The 24,692-nt window shown below is 36.3% G+C and overlaps 1 protein-coding gene across 1 annotated transcript; it reads right to left on the reverse strand.

Annotated features, from left to right (window-relative positions):
• Positions 1 to 6,779: 6,779 nt before the first annotated feature.
• On the reverse strand, positions 6,780 to 23,623 carry LOC112961922 (calcium-activated chloride channel regulator 1-like). Its single transcript, XM_026057646.1, has 14 exons — positions 23,453 to 23,623; positions 21,482 to 21,622; positions 21,084 to 21,234; positions 20,298 to 20,415; positions 19,413 to 19,584; positions 17,344 to 17,571; positions 15,264 to 15,488; positions 14,050 to 14,227; positions 12,117 to 12,223; positions 10,601 to 10,825; positions 10,166 to 10,433; positions 9,773 to 9,937; positions 8,660 to 8,887; positions 6,780 to 7,210 (listed from the first exon to the last, which is right to left on the reverse strand). The coding sequence occupies exons 1-14, from the start codon at positions 23,609 to 23,611 to the stop codon at positions 6,780 to 6,782; spliced, it is 2,796 nt and encodes a 931-aa protein (XP_025913431.1). The 5' UTR covers positions 23,612 to 23,623.
• Positions 23,624 to 24,692: the final 1,069 nt, after the last annotated feature.

Here is a 24,692-nt window from a genome sequence, read left to right on the forward strand (position 1 = left end):
GGGGGGCCGTGGCGCGCGTGGTGCGCCTCAGGGGGGCTCTGGCCGTTATCTGCGCGCGGCAGCGCCCGGGCCGTCAGGGAGTCCGCCCGCAGTGCGGGGAGGCAGGGGGGCAGGGGAGCTCCCCTGCGCTGGGCGCCGGGCGGAAGCCGGGAAGCCATCTTGTGCGAGCGCGGCCGGGGCGGTGCCCCGCTCCGCCCTGCTCGGGGCGCGCTTGTCCTCGGTGGCCCGGCCCCGGCGCTGCCTGCGCAACCCGCCGCGGCCCGGGGCCCGACATCCGGCATCCTCGGGGAGGACTCGGAAGCGCTGGGGCTCCCCTCCGCCCCCGTTCGTTCAGTCCGGGGTTTTTGCGAGTCARATCTCGTTTGTCTTCATGAAAAATGATTTTAGGATAGGCCGTGACAATGTGAATCGGGAAAGAATTTGTCAGAAGTCACTCAGAAAAAGGCTATTTGTTAAAAGCATTCATTTAGATAAATATGTACATAGAGACAATTGTAGAATACCACCAAAGTATCACAGAAGTAGTATTTAAAAATACCTGAAGTATCATAGTTCTACTCAATTCTTACTCRTTGCCACTAACTAAGCAAATTAAAAGATGAAATCATGCTCTAAAAATTTTGTGTTATTTTAGCTTTTCTCATCACAATTTTCAAATGTTCAAGAATGACATGGATGGTTGTTTTAAAACAGATTTACAATGTGGCACTATTGGCAACAAATTAATATTTCTAGCTTGAAAATGATCCTGGTGATTCAGTTAGGTAACTCACCAACAAACAGTAATCCTTAGCTAARTTTGATAAAGTCAGAGGAAATCCTAGGGCATTAGGACAGGAAGTGAATTCCAGAAAAAGGAAATAAATGTAACAATCAACACAATCTTACTTAAGTACTGCTCCTATTCCAGGATTTAAAAAACAAAACAAAACCCAAACTGTATGAAGTTCTYATTTTACAAGTAGTAGTGATAAGGAGAGGGCCTGAAAGCTGTTCTGTGTATTCGTTTGCTTTGCTTGAATTGTGTTTTACCTGTTTCAGCTTTTATTGTATCATGTACATAATACACGTGTGYATAAATATTTGTATATAAAAACTATATGGCTAGTTTTTTTCCATTTTCCTAAAATGAGCTTTACTGACATAATAATGTCTCAAGAGTCTCAGGTGTTAGAGGAGGTGATGCGCTTGCAGACAATACTATGTGGTCATATAAAAACCAATTACTGCTGCTTGTGATACCAGTGTAGGATATGTGAAAAGACAGCAACATCAAAGATTTAAAATTAGGACACATAAATACAATTATTTTGTTTTATAGCTTTCGTTGGTGTTAACCATTAGCAGTTCTCATTGATGGAGTCCATTGACTGCAATGTCAAATTGAGCRTGGTGACCTTCAGGCAAAAGTACTCACCTCAGGTGAGATAGATGGGTACCCCAATAATGCCTGGGGAGAATGACGTGTACAGGCTGGAATTCACAACGGCCAGCGTGGTCTAGCCTTGGCCAAAACACTGCTGGCTCTTCCTTGAGCCTTGCACCCTGCTGCTACCCAGGGCTYATGGGCCTCACATACCAGAGAAAGGAGCTGCTTTCTATGGTATATTGATAGCCTTGACACTCAGCTCTTTCCTGAGTGGGTAGATGCCACTTCTTTCTAACATAACCTGGATGGAAGAGGAGGAAGAGCCCCTTCTTTTTAGCCCTCATGGGTTAGAGTATTCACATAGGATTTGGAAGACCTATTTTTAATTGTTTCCTTCCTAAAGAGGTCTAATCACAACATTCCCACCTCTTAGAAAGATACCTTAACTAGACAGTATTTCCACCTTTAACAAGTTGCTTTTTGGCATGTGTGGGGTAGGGGATGTTCAGGTTTTGTTAGCCTTCTTCCTCTTTTCTCGAATATTTAAGCAGTCAGTGGGTGAGTGAAAGGGAGAAAATAACTCTTCAGGCAAATGGTTACCACACTTATCTAAGAGGAAGGAGATCTGTCCTAACGCATGTTTATATATTTCATATTAAGCAGCCCTTGACTTTTTTGCACCATTTTACCCTACAACTGTTTAAAGTAAAATTAAATTCAGTCATTGGAACGGAATCTGGAACTCCTTGTTACCTATCTGAATTCCACAGTATTTTACTATCCACTAAACCACTATGGAGTTATTTGCTTTCTTGAAGTTCTCTTTCTCTGTACCCTATAAGCCTATAACTTAATGGTCATGACAAACTCTAGAAAGTTTTTGGACGTCCTGGAAGAAACATGCATTTTGGTGTTAACAGCTTGGAGATTCCTTTTGTCATTTTAAGAGATTACCACATGCAGGCTGTCTGTCCTGTCTTTATTGGAAGCTTCAACACCTGCAGCAGGGGCTCTTAGTGGTAAATTTGGTCCTCCTTTACAGATGCTATTCAGAGCCAAACCAATGGTCTGGGGGTTGGGTTCAGGTTAAACTAATGCATCTGGCTCAGGTAAGGAGAGTCGTGTSTGGTGTGTGAGCTTAGTTATGAACTAGATACTGAGCTAAAGAGCTCTAAAGGTATGTTCATAGAATGTATGGTGTGTAGCAATGCCCTAACTAGTTCTGATCTAATCAGCTGGAAATGCCTGAGGAGTCAGCATGTTTGCTTCTGCCACCAGTGCCAGAGGAACATTAATCTCCTTCAGAAGTGTAGGGTGGACAGCAGGGATGGTCAACTTGTATATTGAAGTATAAACCACAAGAGAATCTACTGAATTGTCTCAGGCTGAAAAAGAAATTTAAGCATGCCATGTCCTCTCATCTCTGACTATTGGAAAAAAAGGTGGGTGACCCATGCACTGGTAGATACATTTTCAAGATCACACCAGTGAACACCATATTTTTCCAATTGCCTGATCTTCAGCACAAAAAGATCCAAGAARTAAGCCTTTACATCTTGTACTGTGGTGTATAAACACACCCTGGAACATCCCTGCCCATGGTCAGAAATGGAATTGATACAGAGAACTATTTACTGTTATTTGATAATAACTGAGTGAGAGCTTTGAGGATTTCTGACTAAGATTCCCTAAAGTAGGAGGCAAAAAATACTAATGGTTAGAATTGCTGTAGCTCTAGTCCTTTATGTCTCTGCAGATCATTACATTTATTTTATTTTATTATGTTGATTATGTAGCTGTAAAGTTTTATAACAAAGTTTTTACCTTTGAATACACTGTAAAATAGGGCATGAAACTTGAGATCTGTAGGTGTGAATCACTATATGGTGTAGCACAGTCTCTTTTACTAACTCTGTACTAACTTCTGTGTCCAGTTTATCCATGAAGAAACTAATCTTAATTTTTTTTCTTGTCTAGTAGCTTTTTCTTGACAAGCTTGATGAAAGTCAAAGCACTGACAATGTATGAAATATTGAGCATTTTTCAAAATCACTTTGCAAAAACATTCTTGGTTTAGCAGATTTTGGCATGGTTCAGAATGGCTTCATAGATGAAGTCAATTTTTGTTTTGTTTATTGACTTTGTCAGTAAGATGTAATTTAATTTTGAGGAACAAATGGGTGTCTAAAAATACTTGAACTTTAAAGCAATCCCTTGTATATCACTTACCAACATCTAACAAATCTGTTGGGAGTGCTTCCAGAGTTTTTTCCTTGATGTTAATGAATTTTTTATCATATCCTTAAAGATTTACACCTACAAAATAGTAATTATAAACATTTTATATTAACTTAAAATATTTCTGGTATAATTAAGAGTATGAAATACTTACGGTATAAAGAATAACAAGTTATAAATTAAATGCTTATAAGCTGACTCCCAGTATTGCTTTCTGAATTTATGGGAAGGAAAAATTTAAACTGAAGGCTATGAGGTCAAAGATTTAATAAAGACCACCCAAAAAATGACTCCATGATTCAGTTTATATTGCAGTGGTAACACATTAAAATAAATAAATAACTTTTGGTAGTATGAATAATCCCAATACTATGGTACTTGTACTGAAATTCATACTTATTTAATTCTATAATATAAATAGTTACATGGGTCACATCTTTTGTCACTACTTACCACTTATGATTATGCAGTTGCAACATATGTTTTGTATAAAAGAGTTGTTTTATGATTATGGATTTATATCCTCTTTTAATGCAGTTAAACAGCTGGAAATGAAGAGTGCTGCCAGCACATTACCAGCCATAACTGTACAGAACTCCAATTAATACTGCAAAGAATAGCAGCAGTCCTTGAACCACATGTTGAGCATATATATGCACGGAAATCTGAAGGTAAAGTTGGTTCAACATGCATTAATGTAATTAAAACACATACAAAATAAAAGGAGCAGAATGTATTGTTTCTAAAGAAATGTATTTAATATTTCCCTCTCTTTAATAATCAAAGCTTATATTACTAAAATAGGTAGGGACGCTTGTTTGGGTATGAGTATATAGCCTCCATGCCAACATTAACAAATGTGAGATGAGTTTTGTAGTAACTGGGCAAAGAATATAAAATGAGTAGTGCCGGCTGCTTGGTCTCTGTACAGTAAAGGCTTGCATTTAAAATCTGGGCGCTGGATTTGACAGAACCAGAAGGTGACTGTTCTCAACACCATGCTTTTGTCCAGAAACTATGGCTATCTGAGTAGGAATTAATGCTCCTTTTTACATTAGTGTAGTCTTCTACTGATTGTCACTGCAGCTGCTGCTGTACTCCCTGGAAACACTTCAACTGGAATTGTACTAAAAGTGCATAGAGGAACTGGCAAAACACTCAGTAGGCAAAGGTCCTGAACTTTCAGGGAGCTGGACTGGTTAAATCATGTGTTGTTTTTCTGAAAACCTTTGTTTCTACAGTTTCATACTTCCTGGAGGCATGGTGGGATATTTTGGTACCCAAGCAGCATATCAGTTTGGTCCCATTCTGCCTAGCTCTCTGTCTTAGAAAAGTCTATACTCAGAGGAAGATCATATGGAAAATTCTACAGGCCAGAACTGGCCCCTATGGAAATAAAAATCAGAACAAAGTTTTTGATTTTCTCCCTTTTACTGTGCAATGATAGTTTAATGACCAGAGCTATATTTGCAGCTCTACCTGTTACCTGCTGATTGATGACTGTGAGGAAAAGCAGTTTATCACAAGGTACAGCAATTTCTCCATTGGTGATACAGGAATATTTAAACTAATCTTTGTAGAAGACTGTGAGATCTACTACTCGAAAAGCTCTGTGAAGGAAGCTGGAAGATGCAATCATTTTGAGAAGAGCATTGGGAAGACCGTACTTAGGAAAAAAATTTRTATGGTTTTGACTTTAACTAGCACAGCTTTTCTAGATCGTCTGAACTCACATGTGACAGTTGCATCAATAGCCAGCATCCCAGCCCACATGGCATTTGAATATGCATACTGTCAATGTAAACATAATCAGTGAWATCATTAAAACAGTCTTGCCCTTTCATTTTGCACTTACTTGTCAGGAAGTGCAAATGAGAAAATTATGTCTGCCTTTTGCACAGATGTTCTGGAAGGAGGTGAATCCTGCATTATTTGAACTGAGTTCTTCAGATCTTTTATTATGAATATATACAGTGCTTAGTAAAATGAAGCCTTTACTTCAAATGAATCCTCTAAATGCTCCTATAGTAATAGGAGCCAACTGTAAGTACTTAATTAAACTTTGGTTTAATCATATTTGATTTTACCCTTAATTATGCCTTTATATTAAGGTCATAGTATCCTCAAAAGAAATGGTTTGATATAAAGTGATTTTTGGAACAGTTTTGGAAAACTGGAAGTGTTTTGTGTGAAGCCCACTAGATGTCAGTGTCACCACACAGTAGACCATTGCAGCTCTGCTCACTACGCAGGTAGGAGTGGGATGTCTTTGGAGTAATGCATCATTTGTCTTGGRTCATGGGCATTGTATATGTAAGGTCTGCCATATTTTTATATAGCTCAAGGAAGTAGTTCCAGGAACAGTGCTGCAACCCATTTATTCTGATTGTATGATGTAGTTCCTACCAAACAATACGTATACAGTAGCAATAGAAATACAGTCATATAGATCCCTCTCCCTCCTTCCTTCACACTCTTTCTTCTTTAGCAGCTTTTAAGCTATATAAAGGCTCATCCTGGCTCCTGATTTATAGCTCTTTTTAATCTCCACCTTGGAACATTTTCCATGTGCTCGTTTGCGTATACTGTGCAACTTTCATTCTGCAAGTTTTAAAATTTTATACTGCTCTACACACACCTGTAGCTCCACATACCTAAGTATTTTTTTGAAAATAAACACCCTGGAGGTAGATAGTTTTGTTCTTGGCTCACTAAGCCTATCTGAAAACATGTGAAAGTTGCATAGAAAATCATATTGCACTGCTTGAAGATCTCTGTTCTCTTTTTCCATCTTGTCTTACTTGATTGTTATGTGGAGAATAAAAATAAGGAAACTGTCATTTTTCTTTACCTTCTTTTTTAAGAAAACAAAATGTACTACATTGGAAAAATCTTGCAACAGAATAGTTGAAGTATTTAGATTGCATAGAAACAAATGACAGTACACATATTACATGTCTGAGTGCCTGTTTTTGTGTTTACCATTTAATCAGTGTACATAGAAGACACTTTTGAAAATCTTCATCTGTAAGCGTATCAAAAAAGACAAATACATATCTGTTTAAAATCAGGGCATTTAATCTTCAAACATACAAATATTTCTTTTCCTGTTTTGGAACTTACAGTAAAAATTACACTAAATTCCTTCTCRGCTTTTATTTAATAGATATGTTTACATTCTGATTGCAGGATCCTTTCTTCTGTTTTTTTTTTGTAAAACACACACAGTTGAACTTACAATAATACAAACAACAACTACACATCCAGCTACTATTGCCACTATTATTGTAATATTAACACCACCTTTATTGCCTTCATCATCTGAAGGCTTCTCTGAAGGCACAGGTGCTTTTGGAGGAAGGAACCATGTGGCATCTGCTATATTAGACACATCTGAGGTCAAGCTTGTGTTAGCAGCAGCACGTATAGCAATGTAGATTGTAGTGCCATTTTCTATTGTTATATTTTCTGGTTTGATTGTAAATAATTCTTTGGTACCAGCAGCTTTAGGTATGAGATCAGAGGAATTCACGGAAGTAGCATTATCAAAGTCATTTCTTAGGTCCAGAAGATTTTCACTGGTTTTTATTATGTAGTGATCAGCTAGGAAAAAAAGAATATATGTAACAACAAATTAACACAAATGTTTTAATACCCCTGCTTGTGGTGACAATATAGGACTTCCAGAACAATTTTGTTAAAATGCAGATGATTCTCCTCCTGTCTTCCTACAGACTGCCCAGGTCAATTAACCATCGACAATGTTCAGGGAACGGGGGTGGGAGGTTCAGCAGGATTGCTATTAGAACCTTACTTTACATGGTCAAAAGTGTATYGTTCCTGAGTCTGGGAACTCCTTCCCTTCACTAGCCTTAAAAACATTGTTTTACCAATGCYGTGCAAAATGTAGCTGAATGAGAAATTATGCTGTCCAAGTATATATGTAAGATCAAATGGCAATTAAAATATGCATTATATATAATATACACCAATATATAATATATATAATTATATATACAATATATTTTATATATATATTATATATATAATATATCGGTGTGGGCCTTGCATCTGATCTGCATTTTCTATCTCAATATGAAGTTCTGAAACTAGCAAAAACTGAGATATATACTAAATGATTGTCCCATTTGTCTGTAATCAAAAGAACTTGTAGTTACATTGCTGTAAATGTGTTTGACTTCCTAATTTTTTGGGGTACTGCTGCTTCTGTTTCAAGACTGCAGCTTTTCAAGACTTCCTCCTCTTTGTTTGCATTCTACTTGCTTTCATCTCTTCCTCCTTCTTTCTCTCTGTTTAGATAGTAGACACAGATGCATGATATGCCCAGCTCCACACCAGCACGGAACCCGCTACCCTAACCTATACTGCAATAACTGGCCACTTTAGCTATCAGTCGGTTTAGATGTAGAAGTATAGTTGCAAAATAACTACATACAAGCATCTGCAAGTTTTTTATTTATTTCAGATTTGTTCCCTGAGTGGCCAGTTATTAAAAATTTTAGGTAAGTATGAGATTTTGATCTGAAGCTGTAATCTGCATGACTGTAGACTGTATATTTTAACATGCAGTCTCTGGTTAATGAAAGGAAATGCATGTGCGTTACAGCTGTAATTAGGTTTCCTTTTTCCCTTACAACATACTTAAAATGAGTATTATGGATAGAACCTTACTCCATCTATGTAAATGGACTAAAACTTTGTATTGTCCATTTTTTTTACCTGGCTCACATGAACAAACACGGACTAAGATTTGTTGCTGGAGTCTGTGGTGGTCGTATTACAATTTTTATAATTTTATTTATGTGCTTTGTATGTAATATTTCTTGTTACTCACTCTTTCCCCCCACCATGAAGAATTAAGGAGAACTAAAACAAATGTCGTGCAACAGAGTACCTTTTTTTTGGTTACTTTTCCAGGTGGGAAAGATGTAGCTCTCATTTCTGGTTGGTTGTCCTTAAAGGCCATGTCCTTTCAGCTAAAAGGCAATAAAGTATCAACCTCATCTCACTAAAATAAAGTGTCTGACTTACCTTGTCCAATATCAAGGACACCCCCTGGAGCTGTCCAAGTCAAGATAATTGTTTTATTGTCTATATAAGCATGAAGGTCTGTAATTTTACAAGGTGGAAAAGAAGGAGGAGCTCCTGTGCTAACATTCAATACAAAAGAACTTGTTGCAATTCTGCTGAAACTTCCCAGCTTGGCTTGGATTTCTTCATCAGTAAATTCAGGTCTTGGTGCATTCATYTGAATTTTACCTGTTTGGAAAATTTTTCAGCTTTTACCATTACAAAATTCTGACTTACATTTTCTTTTCATTTTTATTATCTCTTATTATCTATTCTTATCTATTCTTATCCTATCATTTTTTCCTTAACTTACTCAAATTTAGTGGAAAAGTTGGTGAAGGCAGAAAACAAGTAATCTCAGTATTGTCAGCATAAAAATTAGAAAACCCCAAAAGCAGAATAAGTTTGAAGTGCAGAAAATTGGAAGTGATGCTACTATCAGTAAAGCACATTGCAGGAGTTGGTATTGGCTGCAATAAGGCAATTCTATCCATGTCTTCCTACATATCACAGACTAGGAAAATTTCAATTCTGTAGGCCGTATCTTTGTGGGAGTTTTAGACAATTTTTATATTAATTCTTCTAAATCTCACAGTGTATGTGTGTGAGAATATTAAATGCAACAATTAACATTTATTCACCATTAGGAAGAAAAAGTACTCAAAACTCAAGAAATCTCAGGAGCTAATTTTTCTACCATCATTAGTTTGTATACTAATTCTGCACAATGAACATTTTACCCAAAACTCTCATGTTGAAGTCTCATTAAGAATGATAGTTTTAAAATTTATGTCATCAGTTGCTGAAATACAGACTCTGAGCAATATTTATGCTTCTCATGGCTGTAAGGTAAATTAATTTTTAGATTAAAGACAACATTTTGCACTGCTCCCTTACATAGGATACCATAGTTGCACCTGTTTTTTTGTTTTGTTTTGTTTTGTGGGAATGATAGATGGAACAACTGTTAACATTAAATACATTTTTTTGAATGCAAATGATCCCATTTGCAAAACCTTTACACCAACATTCAAACACAAATCATACAATCTCCTTTTTTTAAATGTTCTTTACCATTTTCTCTGTAGCCTGGTATATACAAGGCTCGATTTTGTCTGAGGCCAAGTCTGACAGTTGTATTTCTCCCATGGGCATTCACTTTCAGACTGTATCTTCCACCGCTTTGGAAAGAAGTAAAGTACCTTGAGTAGATTCCATCATTCTTGATTGTATCAGCACCTTGGTATAGAAATATTGAGAATAATATCCAGCAAACCAAGCAAAAATCCTGTAGTTTACTTCTGTCCTGCAGCAGTAGGGTTCTCTACCCCCCTTGTTATTCTCTTCTTGATTTAGGGCATAGTCATGACTCAGTCCTTAGTTATCACTAAGTCTGAAGGGAGCATGCAGACTTGGATGCCAAAATGCATAAATGCAAAGGTTTTGACTGTCTATATGGAAACTTACCTGCACCATTATCAAGAAGTTGAAGGCTCTCTGTTGCAGCTTTGTCTTTCTCTATGGTTGCTATCACAGTTGCACCAAGAACAGGCAAAAACCCTTGACTAACCTCTGCATAAATGACCACTGGATTAGGTGCCGTGTTTGCCTGATTCATGTAAGCTTTGACAATCACAGGAGGAACATCAGAAGATGCTGCTCGAGAGGTAACTGTTACTGATATAATTTGATTTTGTGTATAATAATTTTCAATATGATAATGCCAGTCTCCCACCTGCAAATCAAATATAAAAATATAAAAATCTAGTAAAAAAGCTTCCTGTTCTAACAGCACCTTCTTTTCCCCTTATATAATAAAAAATTAATTAAAGARAAGGTGTATCCTACTCTATAGGAAATGTTGATGTGTTCAGAAAATAAAAGAAAATGTTCAGTATTTACCTCTGCAGTGCCATTTATACCAAGTCGAGCTGTTTTGGGGTTTGAATTATCAACTGTAAAGTCTGAGTTTCCATACTCTTTTCCTTTGGGGTCCCTTAGAAAAATACGTGGTTGATATAGACTCCATGCAATAACGAAGAAAGTGTCATTTCCCACAGTTTTGTCAATAGTCACAGAATTATTTATCCATTGTTTRCTTGCAACTTCTAGATCTTTGCTTTCAAGCTGTTAGAGAAAYAAAATTTGTCTTATTATTAGTTAGTAGGGAAACTTAAAATAACGTCTTTTCAGAGTGATTCATCAGCTGCTGGGCAATATTGTATGCATGCACTGTTGACTTAAAATGGACTAGTCCTGGACTAGAATTKAAATGAATTTATGCCTTAAGGAAACTAACATGAAGATGTCTCTGCTGCTTTATTTATAACTCAGACCTGTACAGAGAAGACAGAATGCTTTCTAGTGCTGCTGTCTCTGCCTACAGGGAAATTAAAGCCATTTGGCACAACTATTGGATGAAGAAGAACCGTAAAATCACAGACTCACTTTCAGTGATGGTAGCTTGCATAATAACACTGATTTTAAGTGTAGAAATTATGGTAAACATAATAAGTTATGGTAAGCATAAGTCCTTCAGTTTTGTATCTAATCTATTTATCTACCTCTCTAGAGCATCTAGATCTTTCTAGTGCAAGAAAGCATCACTATATTTCCACTGTAGTTTGTCTGTCCCTCAGAGAGAAAAAAAAAAGTCTCCCCGTATGATTGTAGGGTTTAAAAGTAAAGAAAGAGAGAGAGAGATAACAACAAAACAAAGGAAAACATATAGGAGAGAGAAGGAAACAAGATTTCCTTTATTAAATAGGTAGTAATTTTCTCATAATTTCCTCACTCCTATTTTATAAATGATTAAATCTGCGATTAGAAAATAGCCCTACATGAACTTAAAAATTTTTTCTCTTCTATGTATGTGAGGCAGAAGAGTCAATCAAAGGCAATATAATAATTCAAAAAAACACCAGACCTGTTTGTCAAATCTGCATTGATTGCTGCTTATAATCTAGCTGTCTTTGCCAGTAGTACATTTTGGATAAAACACAGAACTGGGTCTATGTTAAAATATTAACAAAGTAAGGAATGAGAGTTGCTAAATTCTAAGTAACAGTTTGCCTACATGAAAAGTCTAAAAGTTCATAGATTTTACATACGGTTTAAGAKAGAAACTATATTTTTGGTTGTTTCTTTGTTCCTTGAGTTAGACTATTAAAATGCTCTAAAAGATAATGTTTCATATAAGAGTGAACTAGGCAACCTGGAAGAGCTGTGCTTGCTTTCTTCTGTCAAAGTCTCTTCAATTTATTTCACTTAAGGTAGAAGACCACTAAGGAAGACCACTATTTCCAAACTGCAGTTTATTTTGCACCTTTAAGTCAGGCACTGACAATTAGGATCATTAATGTTTAACCTCATTCAGTTACTAATCAGCTAAGAGGAAAATAGGTATTGATATTCAGACCTGAATAGACTGTTCAGATATATCTCCACTTCCTGATGTAATTCCACTGAATGCCTCAATTAATTTACTGGGGAGGACTTCATCTATAGCATAAAGCTGTAAACCTCCTGAAAAACAAGAGTAAAATAATTAGAAATATTAATTTTTACTCTAAAATTGGTAAATTTTATGTGACTTCTGGTATTGAATGGTCTACCAAGACAATTTGTTAATAAGTCCAAAAACTAAATTTACCTTTTTTAATGCTTTAATACATACATCAAGGTAAAATCATGTAAAAATCAATTCCMACTTATGCAATAAACTCATTTTATCTCCCATTGGCATAGTTTGCCTAAAAATCACACACCTGCCGCATTTCGTCAAGTACAGCATTTTTAGACTGTTTGTATTACCTTTGGATTCTGAGTCATGTATTATCCCTTAAATGAAATTCTGCTCTGAAAAAGTCTCTGTAAAAATGAGATCGTGGCGTTCCATGATTTGTGGCTCTTTGAGATCCAGATCACCTCTGTTTRTTTAATAGTGTAAAGTTGGGATCTCTTTACGTGCATACTGATTTCACACAGCTCCAGTCCATTTGAGGTTCTGGTACTCAGTGCAGATCTATTAAAGAATTACTTGTGCATGATTTCATGCGCTCTACTGAAGCATCTGCACTTCATGTATTTGCTGCACTGAACCTTCTTTCAATCTGGGATCTTACAGGCCAGACACAAACTGAGCCATTGCTGTGCACTGAATGCAGAGGGCACAGGAATCCCCACGTGGGAGAGAGGCTGCTGTGCCAGGCTGAACCTTGGTGAGATACCCAAAATGTAGCGTCTGCCCTCACAGCCCCTGCCTGCCATGTAACGCTGCTCACCCCCATCCCTCACGCGCAGATGTACGTGTGCAGGCAGCTCATGTCAGATGCATGGCTCTGTCTCATGTGGAGTCGTACACACTGGCAGAAGCATTAGCTCAGAGATCTACACAGTATCTTTGGAGATTTGATTTTTGTTTCTGAGAGGGGAGACTTGCTAGATGGCAAGTGCATTCTGAAGGACTGTATGGGTTCTTTCTGGCTCACGAATCACTGTTAATAAATACTCTGCAATTGGAACCTGAATAACCAATTCTGTCTTAAAATACAGACCAGAACAGAATTGAGCTCTAGACTCTCCCATAGCCATGTTGATCCAAAGATGTAAAAGTATACAAAGGTATTCAATGTTATTTAAATTACTAAGGCAAGTAGATAAGTTTGAAAATACACAGCATGCGCACCTCTCAAATAAGATTTATTTGCCATATCTGTTTAGAATCAAACTGCATTCTAGATCTACCCAAGGAGTTTGCATTCTCCCACAGTTTTTGCAGGTACTTCAGCATGAAGCAACACCCTGATGGATAGTTTTTAAACAGCTATTTTAAAATTAATTGTGTAGCACCAGCTCAGATGATAACAGCTAAGCTTGCTAATGACAAGGTAGTAAGAGTGTTTTAACATTTTCTAATAATGCACTTCAGCTGCAACAGTTAGAGAAAATTATTATTTACATAATAAATAAATACTTATAAATTAAAGAGTAGAGAAAGTTCTAGTCATTGCATGCAATGCCACAAATAAAATTCTAGTCATTACAGAACACTTCTTTTTGTATGTTATATAGCAATGTCATAATTAAATCTCTTTAGTAATAAAGTATTSTCATGTTACTATATTTTTAAAATCAAAACCACTAAAACAAAACTATGGGTCTAAATAGTGCTGCTTGCTTGCATTAAAAAAACCTGTTGTGAAAATGGAACTTCTTTAAAATTAAATTTATAAAAATTATATTTATTAAAATCAAAGGTATTTAATTTCCTAGAGCAATTAATTGCTCTTATTTTACATTTTCATACTTGAATATGCAAACCAGAAAAAGAATTTATTTAGAATATTTACCTGTCACCCTTGAAAACTCGTCTAATTCTTTAGCTGCGTCAGGCCCTAATGCAATGGTGTGAATTATTGCCCCACTTTGTTTCACGTTATCAAGGCAATTTGCAATATTCGAGTCTTCTCCATCAGTCAGCAGTACAATTTCAGAACCATATGTAGTTTTGAATTTATCTGTAATCACCTGAATTAAGAAGAGAATTCAAGATATTAGCAACAGAATAATTTTAAATCCTAGCTTATCCCAAAGCACAGTCAGTGTATGCATTCAGAACTGTGTTACCTTCAAATATAAGACAAATTTATTCTTTAATAAATGTTTGAGGTTTTATTTAACACTAAAACTGTTATGATATTATTACAATTGATATTGAAACATTTAATCACTTATAACTAGTGAGTGTTAAATTAYAATAAATAAACATTTATTATATATTTTCCTGGAAAAGAAACCCATCCCACATTGAATATCTCAGAAATATCCTGCCTGTGTATGCTTTGCCAGTTCAGGGTGTGGGTGTTTAAGGGCAACATATAAAAACTTTATGTCCGATATCTGGAACTACTACTCTTTATTCTCCGCTCAAAATTTCAGGACTAGAGAAGGAAAGACATAGTCCCAAGGGGGATTTGGGGYAGGTGAAGGTGGGGCGACTCTTGTTGGCGGGGTGGGTGACGCCTCTGTCTCTGGCTATTCCATCCCTATCTGGATGCCCTCCTGCCTCCTGGTCTCCCCTGTCCTGAGCCTCCTTTCTGCCTAGGACTCTCAGCAGCCTCAGCAGTCTTGTTATTCTCTCTAGCACTTCTTTCTTTCTTTCTTTCTTTCTTTCTTTCTCTTCCCTTCTCCTACACATTGCTACTGATTCACAGACATGCAACTGAATTAGGTGACATCTGCTCAGTTTTTCAAAGACTGCCAGCCCCAGGAAGTAAAATAGATAAGAAAAGAATAATATCTATCTGTTACTATTTTTCTGATCTCAGGATTTTTACRAGATTTCATAATTTTAGGGGTTTGATTCCTGACTTGTGAACCCTGGGAATTAATAATACTACTGCTGCACAACTTCCCATTTCAGTACTTATCTATTCTATATGTTCATTGCAATGAACATACATGATTGTGCCGGAAGACCATGTTCAGTGGACTATCAAGTATGTTCCTTGATTTTTCATCGGTTTCCCTACATTCTAGAGGATATTTCCACATTGTACTTTACCTTAAATCCTGTCTGTATACCTGCGCAGATATTTGTTCCTCCATTAGCACTTTTAGGCAAATATTGAGTAAGACTACGGCGTACTGTATCACTGGTTATTTGTTGCAAAGGAGCTTTTACATTTGCTGTAGATTCAAATGTGACAATTCCAACCCAGGAACCAATTTCAATAATTTGGAGCAGAAATACCTCTGCAGCCTGATAGAGATGGTTAATGCGGTCACGCTGTATGTGGAGACAAAAAACATCCTTAGAATGCATCCTTAGATATCTATTCTGAAAATATAGCAACTATTGATGTTGTTCAGTTTGTAATGAAAAATTAATAACTATCTGCTATAAGGTACATTAGACAACTCATATGTGTGTTCAGTCACAGAACAGAGGAGATGTGTACCATGTTCTGGTATCATGAAAGTGTGTTTGCAAACTGTACATTTCAGGAAAGATATCATTAACCAAACTTCATCTTCTGAGGTTATGACCTCATTTCTAACAAATTATSTGTTACTTTTTTGTTTTGATAGCATGTTTTCAGTCCAAAAGTACAGAATCTCTAATACCCATGGGGTAGGTTAGCCTAGACAATAAGTATTTTGGAAATTGAATATTAGTAAAATAATTTATATCTTAAATGTAAATATTTGAAGCAATTACTGAAATAAAAAAGTTAAACTTGAAAATATTTCTCTCTGAAGCTAGCTATTATTGCAGGATTCATAATTATCTTCACTTTCTGAGTAAACATTACATTATTAATTACCAACTGATTTCATAAAATGTATAATGATTGGCAGACATTCATCCATATTATAAAAATCATTATATAATTTATTACAACTGCAAATCTTTGCTGAAGATCAGCCCCAGGAACAGCACTGCAGTGGAATGGCACATCTGGAAATAGGTCTGTTAATGGAGCACTATGGGAGAATCCCATACTTATTTGTAGGTACCTAGAGAATTAGAGCATTTGCTGCTTTATGCTTCTTTGTGTACTTTTTGGTTTAAGGCATAACTGTCAAATATTTAAGAATATTTCTCAACATGCTTGAGCCTTATAAATTATTTCCTTGAGATCGATATAAATGCTATTCTTGGCATTTATATTTTCCRAGGCACAAGTAAGTATTGTGGCCTCCATGCAAAAACTAGAGATGACCTTCCCATTATTAAACCAGTGAAAAAGTCTAATTTTTAATCTTGAATTCCTATGACATGACAGTCCAAACTTGTAATATTTTTGAGAAAATATAAACTGTCATTGGCTCACTGCTGAATCTTGGAAGAAGTAAGTTATAGATAAGGAAATTCTGTATGTCATCARAAGATGATAGGCTCATTTTTAGAAGCTGTTAGAATCTGCATAGAGGCAGTCTATTAAGAAAGCATGGGGAAATGGCCTTGTCTGTCCAAAATACTTTTGTCACCTTTCTGCAGCTGATCACATTGATATCAGTTTTATGAAAGTATTAGGTATTTATGCAAATGAGTACATATTCAGGGACCTTTACTTAACCTTGTGTTCATAAATAAGCTTAGTAGCTCATGCCATGGAAAGTTCTGAAAGAGTAAAACTATGCAAAATTTTGTGAAAAAAAATTAAGGTGGAAAAGCCTCAGCCATGTTAAAATGACATAGCATTAAGATAATTCACATTTTTGATTTGAAAAAGCAGTATCATGATGAGAGGAGAACATCTCATTTATTGGTACTTACCTACATATTGTTTTAAATAATTTTAGAATCATACTTAATACAAAATAAAATCCTATCTATAACATACTTTCTGTTTGGGAGAAATACAATGGCAATGTCATTCTAGGTCTGAAACAAAGGAAAGAAAATATTTAAATTTGAGATTTTATAAGAAAAAGGAGACCAAGTTTGACCACTCTCTGTATTTTGAAGGAATTTCTTGTAGGAATTTCTAAATAAGATTAGCAGGGAGAAATTAGTCTCCTTTTTTCTAAAATAATAAAGTTAATTACTGGAATATTGACTGAAAGTATTTAAATTATTTTATATCTGCATTTTTAATATTTTTTGTCAAAAATGCATATAAAATGTGTATTCTTACCAATGACATGCTCCCAGAAATATCCAGTACTAGGCAGACTGCTCTGTCTTGGGTCTGCAGTAGTTGGAATGTGGTTTCAGCAGGGGGTGTAGGACTATTTATGGTAGAGGAGTTTTGAAAGTCATCAGATTCCATAATTACTTCCCATGTGCTTTTGTAGTTGCAGATCTTATTTTGCATGTTTGGAGCCTCTGCATTATGAGTGCTTTTATCACAAAATTCAACCACCTAAAAGTCAGATTGAAGATAATAATAATTCTGAGCTTCAACAGCATGAGTATAACAAAATATCTCAGAAAATAGGAGGTTTGTGGTGAGAGATGGACAAATATAGGTGTTCTTTCATGAGAGAATGTGTCTTCTGTGTCATGGTGCCTCTCCAGCCAGGATCTTAGAAGAAGCAAGCAGAGAAAGGTGCTCCAAGAATGAGGGTCAGCACAAGTCAGCAGCCTGCATATTTAACCAACTTCTTGGGTTAAGCTGATGGTCTTGAACCAATTCCTGTGAGTCTTCTTGGGTAGAACAAGGAAACAGATGCAAAGGATACAGAGTCAAGAAACAACCTCCCCTGCACTTAAATGTCTAGGGATGTCAGCAGAGTACTGCTGAGGGAAAGCCATGACCACTAAAGGTCTCAGAAAGAGCTTGCCTGAAAAAATAGAAGTAAATAGCTAAAGGAATTATCATCCCTTACTACAGGGATGTAGCTTTCCAGAAGACTGTTCATCATGCTAACATGTCCTAGAACCCCTGCACAACCACTGAAGCAGAGCTGACATGAGGATACCAGCCTGGCCACTTTTGAGAGAGGTGGGCTGCTGCTTCTGCATGAGGGATAGACAGACAAGTTTGTTCTGCAGGGGAGGTAACACAGTTCAGGTGGCAGCTTACAGAGAGAGTGATCTAAAATCACCTGTATCTTATACGTAAGGCATCTGGTAAGAGCACTTCACTTCTATGCTTGTTGATCTGATTTTCTAAAAAAGGAGCAAAAAGGATGCTGAGATCTCAATGCATCCCACCCTCATTGACACAAAACAGCTCTCAGATTAATTCCACTAGCTCCTGTCTTCTCTTTTGAAAAGATTATAATAGAACTGATAACATCACTTGGAAGAAGATTTGACAGGCACCTGTTGTACCTGTGATAGTGTGCAATGTAATAGGAGGTATGAGTCCTTTGAGAGACTTGGAAAAGCAGATTTCTACAAAACCTAGGTAGAGATGCTATGAATTATCACAGGGGAAGATTTAAATAAGCATCCAGCCCACCCCCAAAAGGAGTATGTTTGCGTCCTTGCTGTAGGGGTCTCTGCAGTCTTTTTCTCCCAAAAAAGGACAGTAGGTAGAAGAGGCTGTCCTAGAGAGACTGCCCTCTCTAGAGTGTGCAGCTGCTTCTCTTGAAGAAGGAGTGAGAGGGGTTGTTGTAACTTGGGTGGAGTTCTGTTATACAAAATCTCCTAGTAAAGCTTTTATTTCTAGTCTTAGAGATTACAGCACTTGTCCAAGTTGGCAGTAAATACAACCAACARTAATACTTATTACAGTTCTTTCTAGGCAGACAGTCAAGGCTACATTAAAGATCTTTACTGGGTGACAGTTGTCCTAAGAAGTCCTAAAAGATAAGAGATGATAGCCGTTTCAAATGTAGGAGGTGAGTAAGCTCATTTAGAAGGAAGACTGTTGAAACAAGCCATGGTTTGCCTGTAGCATCAATCAGAAACTGAGCTAAAATAGCAGAGAATTTGCTGCAGATTGGTTGACATGTCAATGGTGGGGGTGGTAACAAACTGACAGAAAACACCTTCCAGAAAGTCAGGCACACAGCAGGGGAAAAAAAATGCTAAAGCAACCAGAGGCTGGCTGAAAAATGACTTGTATTATGAGCAAAAATTGTCTCCTGTTGTTTGAGTTTATTCAGGGAAGCAGGATTTGTGCATATTCTTTGAAATAGACAGAAATTAGTCAAAGAAATGCCTGACTCTGTGATCTTTTTATCCAGCAGAAATAATTGACAAGACCTCAAATGTTATTAAACACTCAATTTGGAAAGGTGTAGCAATACTTACAGAAGGTAAGCTTTGCATGTACATAATAGAAGATGGGATATTTTGTTGTTTATCTGGTACAAATGTGCATCCAGCTTCATAGAGCTGGCCATCGTATCTGCAGTCCCTTACATTACAGTTGTTTCCATTGCACTCTTGGAAAACAGGTGCACCAGTGACACTAGCTGAACACCTAGAGGAAGAGAAGATAGACAGGGTTGGCTAGGAACCCCTAAATATTCTGTGATACGTTTTATTGTTGGTTTGAATTTTGGCTGCACAAAGCCAAGTTGCCATTGACACGCCACTGTATGAGACATTGCACAAGTACATAGGTAGGCACTCTTCATGCCTTGCAGAGTCCCCAGTCTAATCTAGAAATGATTAAAATCATGAAACCATTGTCTTTTGTTGATGCAATTGATAAGCATCCTGTGGTATTTACAGGCAATGCAGGAAAGATGTTTTGCTAGGAGCTGCAATGCAAAACACTATTGGAATGCCCAACCTGCAAAAAAAGGRCAAGGTTTCTTTGTAGAAACCACTTAAAATCACAGTGGTTTCAGTAGGGGATTTCAGTATTGTTGATAACTACTATTTGACAAAATTTTGTTAAATAAGATGTAACAGATGGTAATTGAAGTCTGCAGTCGCACACAGGGCAAAAGTCTATGTAGCTTTATCTATAGCACCTGTTACAAAACAGCACTGCAATTCAGCCAGCTTGGACTCTGAGCTGCAAGCATGCAATAGTAGCTGTTGAATAAACATCATTTAATCATATGAACAGCTCATGGAGACTCTACAGAGCTCAAAGTACAAACTCCACATAGACAAGAATATAGAAATTGTTACTGAAATTTTTAATACTGTGTAATGTAAAAGAAGAAATATGAAAAATAATACCTTGTTGCTTCGACACTTGCTTTTCCAGAATTTGTAGACACATAAAAAGGTGCATCGCTATTATATTCATCAAATACCCCCCACCGAAGATGAGCCCATTCATGCACAAAAACTCTGCCTGTTGAAAAGTAATAACATATACACATTCTAAATACAACCATTTAAAACCAACTCAACATTTTAGGAAGTCATTTTAACAAAATAATTCCTCTCTCATGTAATACAAGAAAATTGTGACATGCTTAAGTGATAGGAAAAATAATTTTACCTTGAGGTACAATAAGGAAGGCTTTAATTTAGTAACCACGACTAGAATTTTGATTCATATTTGACTTTCTCAGAAATTCAGGAACTGTTCTAAAGAAGCTTTCTAAGCTGGCAAAAGTCTTGTGAGGAACTTTTGTTTCTGTGAGGTTTCTGTCCCGTAGGGCAGCAAACCTCTACATTTTTTGTCCCTAATGTAGTATAAAATAACATATACAAGCAGTGGATATTTTATCTGGTAAGTGAGCTTAAAAAGAAGGCTACTGCTAATAGCAGCAGTTACAGTACAGAAAAATAACCATTTAAGGTTTTCAAAGAGATAACAACTTTTGGATCCAGTGTTTGAATATTTAGCTTCAGACACTTTACAGGAATTTATTACTTCTGAAAAATCTCTCTCTTTTAAMGTGTTTTAATTTTGGCAAGCAAACTGAGGTACCCAAATTCACTAATCACTTTGGAARATCATGGTCATTGCGTATTAACAGTAAAACAGGCAATTGAACTAAACAGCAGTATTACCTCTTTCTCCATAAATATTAAGCAAACTGCTTTTTAATAGGAAGTTAGGTGTGAAATGGATGTATCTTCCTTTCTCCTTACATCCTCCATACTGTAAGGTATATGGATCATCTCCATATTTCAAGAAAGGATCTGCTATGATGACATCTGCCTACAATAATAAGACCAAAGGCTTAAATAACATTAAGAAATGAAGGGTGGAAATAGAGAAGGGTTAGGTGAGTCTTTCTGAGTAAGTTCAGTCCTACAATTTTTTACTCTACCAATGCTCTCATCAACTCTCCTCTTGAGTGAGAACTTCCAGGATTAGTCATACATCTTGTAATAATTTATAATATAGCATTATCAAACCAGCTGTTCCTTATAGTTTTAATCATAAAGAGTTCTGTAGGTCATACCTTGTCATATGATTCTGTTTTTAATCTTGAATAGTTGGTGTTTTTCTTCCATGTTTTAGGAATTATGATTTTTACAGACTTGAAGAAAAATCGATGTTTTGTAGCTTCAAACAAGTAATTAGAAGCATCTTTAACCATGACCTAGGGAATGAAAGAAAATAAAACATTAATATTAATTTTAAAATTAAAAGTAAGTGCAAGGAATAATTTAGACTTGTTAAGAAAGAGTAGTAAAATAAAAGAGCACTAAGTACATAACACAAAACAGAGGAAGTACTACCATCTTCAGCACAAAAAGAATATATGAAGAAACCAAATTGTAGTTCTTGGAAACCTACACCTGCTCTATAATCCTCTTCTTAATCAGAGACTGTGATAAAATTCACACTCTAGCTTTCATATGATATAAAAACTACTAAATGTAAGAATTTTTCTCTTAAAGTAATACGAGCTTGATAGCAAGTGTGGTAAAGTGTGGTACTGCACCTGGTGTTTCATTTATCTGAAAAATGTCAGCATTTTTCTGTCAAATTCACTGTTTCTCCTTTCTTCTTATTTGTATTATTACTATATGCTGCCATTACTTTCCTTTCATGTTGCTCTTTTACCACCTTTCTTTGAGTACAGACATCAGAAAAAGCATTCCCTTTGTTTGTTTTTCTCTCCAGTAACAACTAGCTGTTCAATGGGGAAAAAAAGGAAGAATGGAGCTGAAATCTGTCCCATAGGCTTTTGATAAACTAAGAAACAAGCTGTGACAAAGGCTTTGGAATCAAACACCTATGTTACATGTGCATTGAAAAGTCAGCTAAAGGATATTTCTTGAAGAAATTAAATTTGCCAGGCCTGGGAGTGATAGTGAGTTCTAACCCCATGACAGGTTGAGAATTAGTGAGACATGACATTTCACCTGTCCTCATCCCACCCCTGCCTGCTGTGCACACAAAACAGACCAGTTTTAACTAGATTAAGGGAACTAAAGGAATGGTATAAGAGCAAGTTCTCATAAGGGCAGCTATTGTGTAAATATATAATGTAGTAGTTATCTTGCAGGAACAGTAACTGCCACACGTAGGCTTCTACCCTAAAAAACATACTTAGTAGCTTGTCCCGTAATGAAAATGGARTGATCTAAGCTATGTTTATTATTAAAAAAGGTGGCAATCAGTGAGAAATGGTAAAAAGTAAACTATCACATCCAKTTTAGCTTCATGTAATCCTCTTGTTAGGTGAGAGAAATCTGGAAATGTTATAAACTATTTGGCTGACCTAAGGATGGTATCCTTCATACCTGATCTTAGAACTGATATGGGACTGAGATAATCCTACATCAGGGTCTAACAGGCATTAGACATACTGCAGAAGTTGGGGTAACTGTCCAAAGAAGCATGCTTTTTGGCAGATTTCCTCCAAAATGATTTTGCATAGGCAAAACCATATTCCTTTCTTTGAGATCTGGCTAGCATCCTACGCTAAGGGAATTGATCTGTAGAGGCATCTATGTGGGATGCCTTTCAGGAGTCTACAATGGCTGCAATAAAAGCTAAGCCCAGAAATATCACTAAACCTAAGCATTTTTTTGTACKTTAGGAGGTATATTAGCTAGTGAAAAGTGCTAGGATAGTAGCATAATCAGTGGCTTTTAAAAAAACATTCGTAGGATATTTTTTTCAGGTAAAGATTTGGAAAGCTGCTTAAAGGAATTTCAGTCTGCCTCCCAAAAGACTATATTACAGTGTTGTCTCACACAGGCRAGTGGTGCTCTTAGTAAGAACACTAGATGGCAAGACAAATTAGAAATGACTGGTTTAGTAACTATGGGATTAATCAATAATTAATTCAAAACAAGAGGAAAAATTCCCATTGACATGAATGGGAGCTGGACCTGATTCATGCTATATTGCAAGTAGAAAAAGTCAAGGCATTCTAAAATACTGAGAAAACAAAGCATGTAAATGCAAATGTTCTTACCTTTGTGTTTTCAATGATGTTGGCATCTTCTGGCACCTTGGGATTAATTGCAATAACCAAATCCTCATAGCCACTCTCATTTAGCCATACCATAGAACCTATTGCCACATGCGGGAGCTGAAAAGCCAGCAAAAATATCAAGCTCCTGAACACCACCATTACTTGTCCCTGTCCCCACATTTTTGGTTAGAAGAGTGATGGCTTATCAGCCTTATTTATACAACTGCCAAAAAAATGTAAAATTTAGCGACAGGACTTTGATCCTTTATGCAAATATGGTGAAATGTGATTGGATACACTGACTTTATTTAATTATGCATTAATTTTAGGAGGAAATATTTGAATGTTATCGTGACCTAAAATATATATATGTATTTCCTTGTGCACCTTAATGTGATCTATGTTCTGTTACTCAGTTTACCTCAGATTTAATCTGGACCATTTCCTGAGTAAGCAGAAATGATAATCGTAGATCTCTGGAATTTCCTGAGGAAACTCTGAACAACACAACTATGTAGTATAGAATTGAAACAACAAACAAGGCAAATGCTGTTCAGTGAGAGAGTAAGGGTCCCAAGAACTTCTATATGTATTATTCAGTATGCAATATTCCTCTTTGCTTTTAGGTGTAAGATTGTCACAATTGTACTAAAACATATTTTGCTCGAGTGAGAACAGTTTACTGAGCAATTCAGATTACTCTGAGTGGCTGCCTTATCTCCCTTTCTCATGTCTCACTTTGTGCTCTAAGAAACTTGTCCAGAAGTGATTTTATATTTCATTCCAAGTCCTTGACAAAATGTTTAATAGCATCAGACCTATCACTGATTTGCAATCCTTTGAGAAATGTCTATGATCTAGATGATGATTCTCTACCTGCTGCTTTTTGAGATCTCTTGGCTAGACAGTTCCTAATTTGCTAAGGATGTGCTTAATTAAGCCAATGTAGTGCTATATTTTAAACTGGAATATCACATAGTACTCACCTAACAGATGTATATATCTATATTTTTAGTTACATTTGTAATGGCATAAAAATTAAATAATAAAAAATGGAATAAATGTGGTGGTGATTGGCACTGATTACATTTTCATCTTTTAATCATTACTCATTGAATTCAGTATCTGTTTTTCTATTATTTGTGTGGAATAGATGTTTAGCAGATTTTCTGATAATTTTCCAGGTCATTCCCTTTGCCTTATAAAAGTATTTTTTCTTCTTGGTGATATTGCAAGAGTC

The sequence above is a fragment of the Apteryx rowi genome, unplaced genomic scaffold, assembly GCF_003343035.1.
Source record: "Apteryx rowi isolate R43461 unplaced genomic scaffold, aptRow1 scaffold_14, whole genome shotgun sequence".
Lineage (NCBI taxonomy): Eukaryota > Metazoa > Chordata > Aves > Apterygiformes > Apterygidae > Apteryx > Apteryx rowi.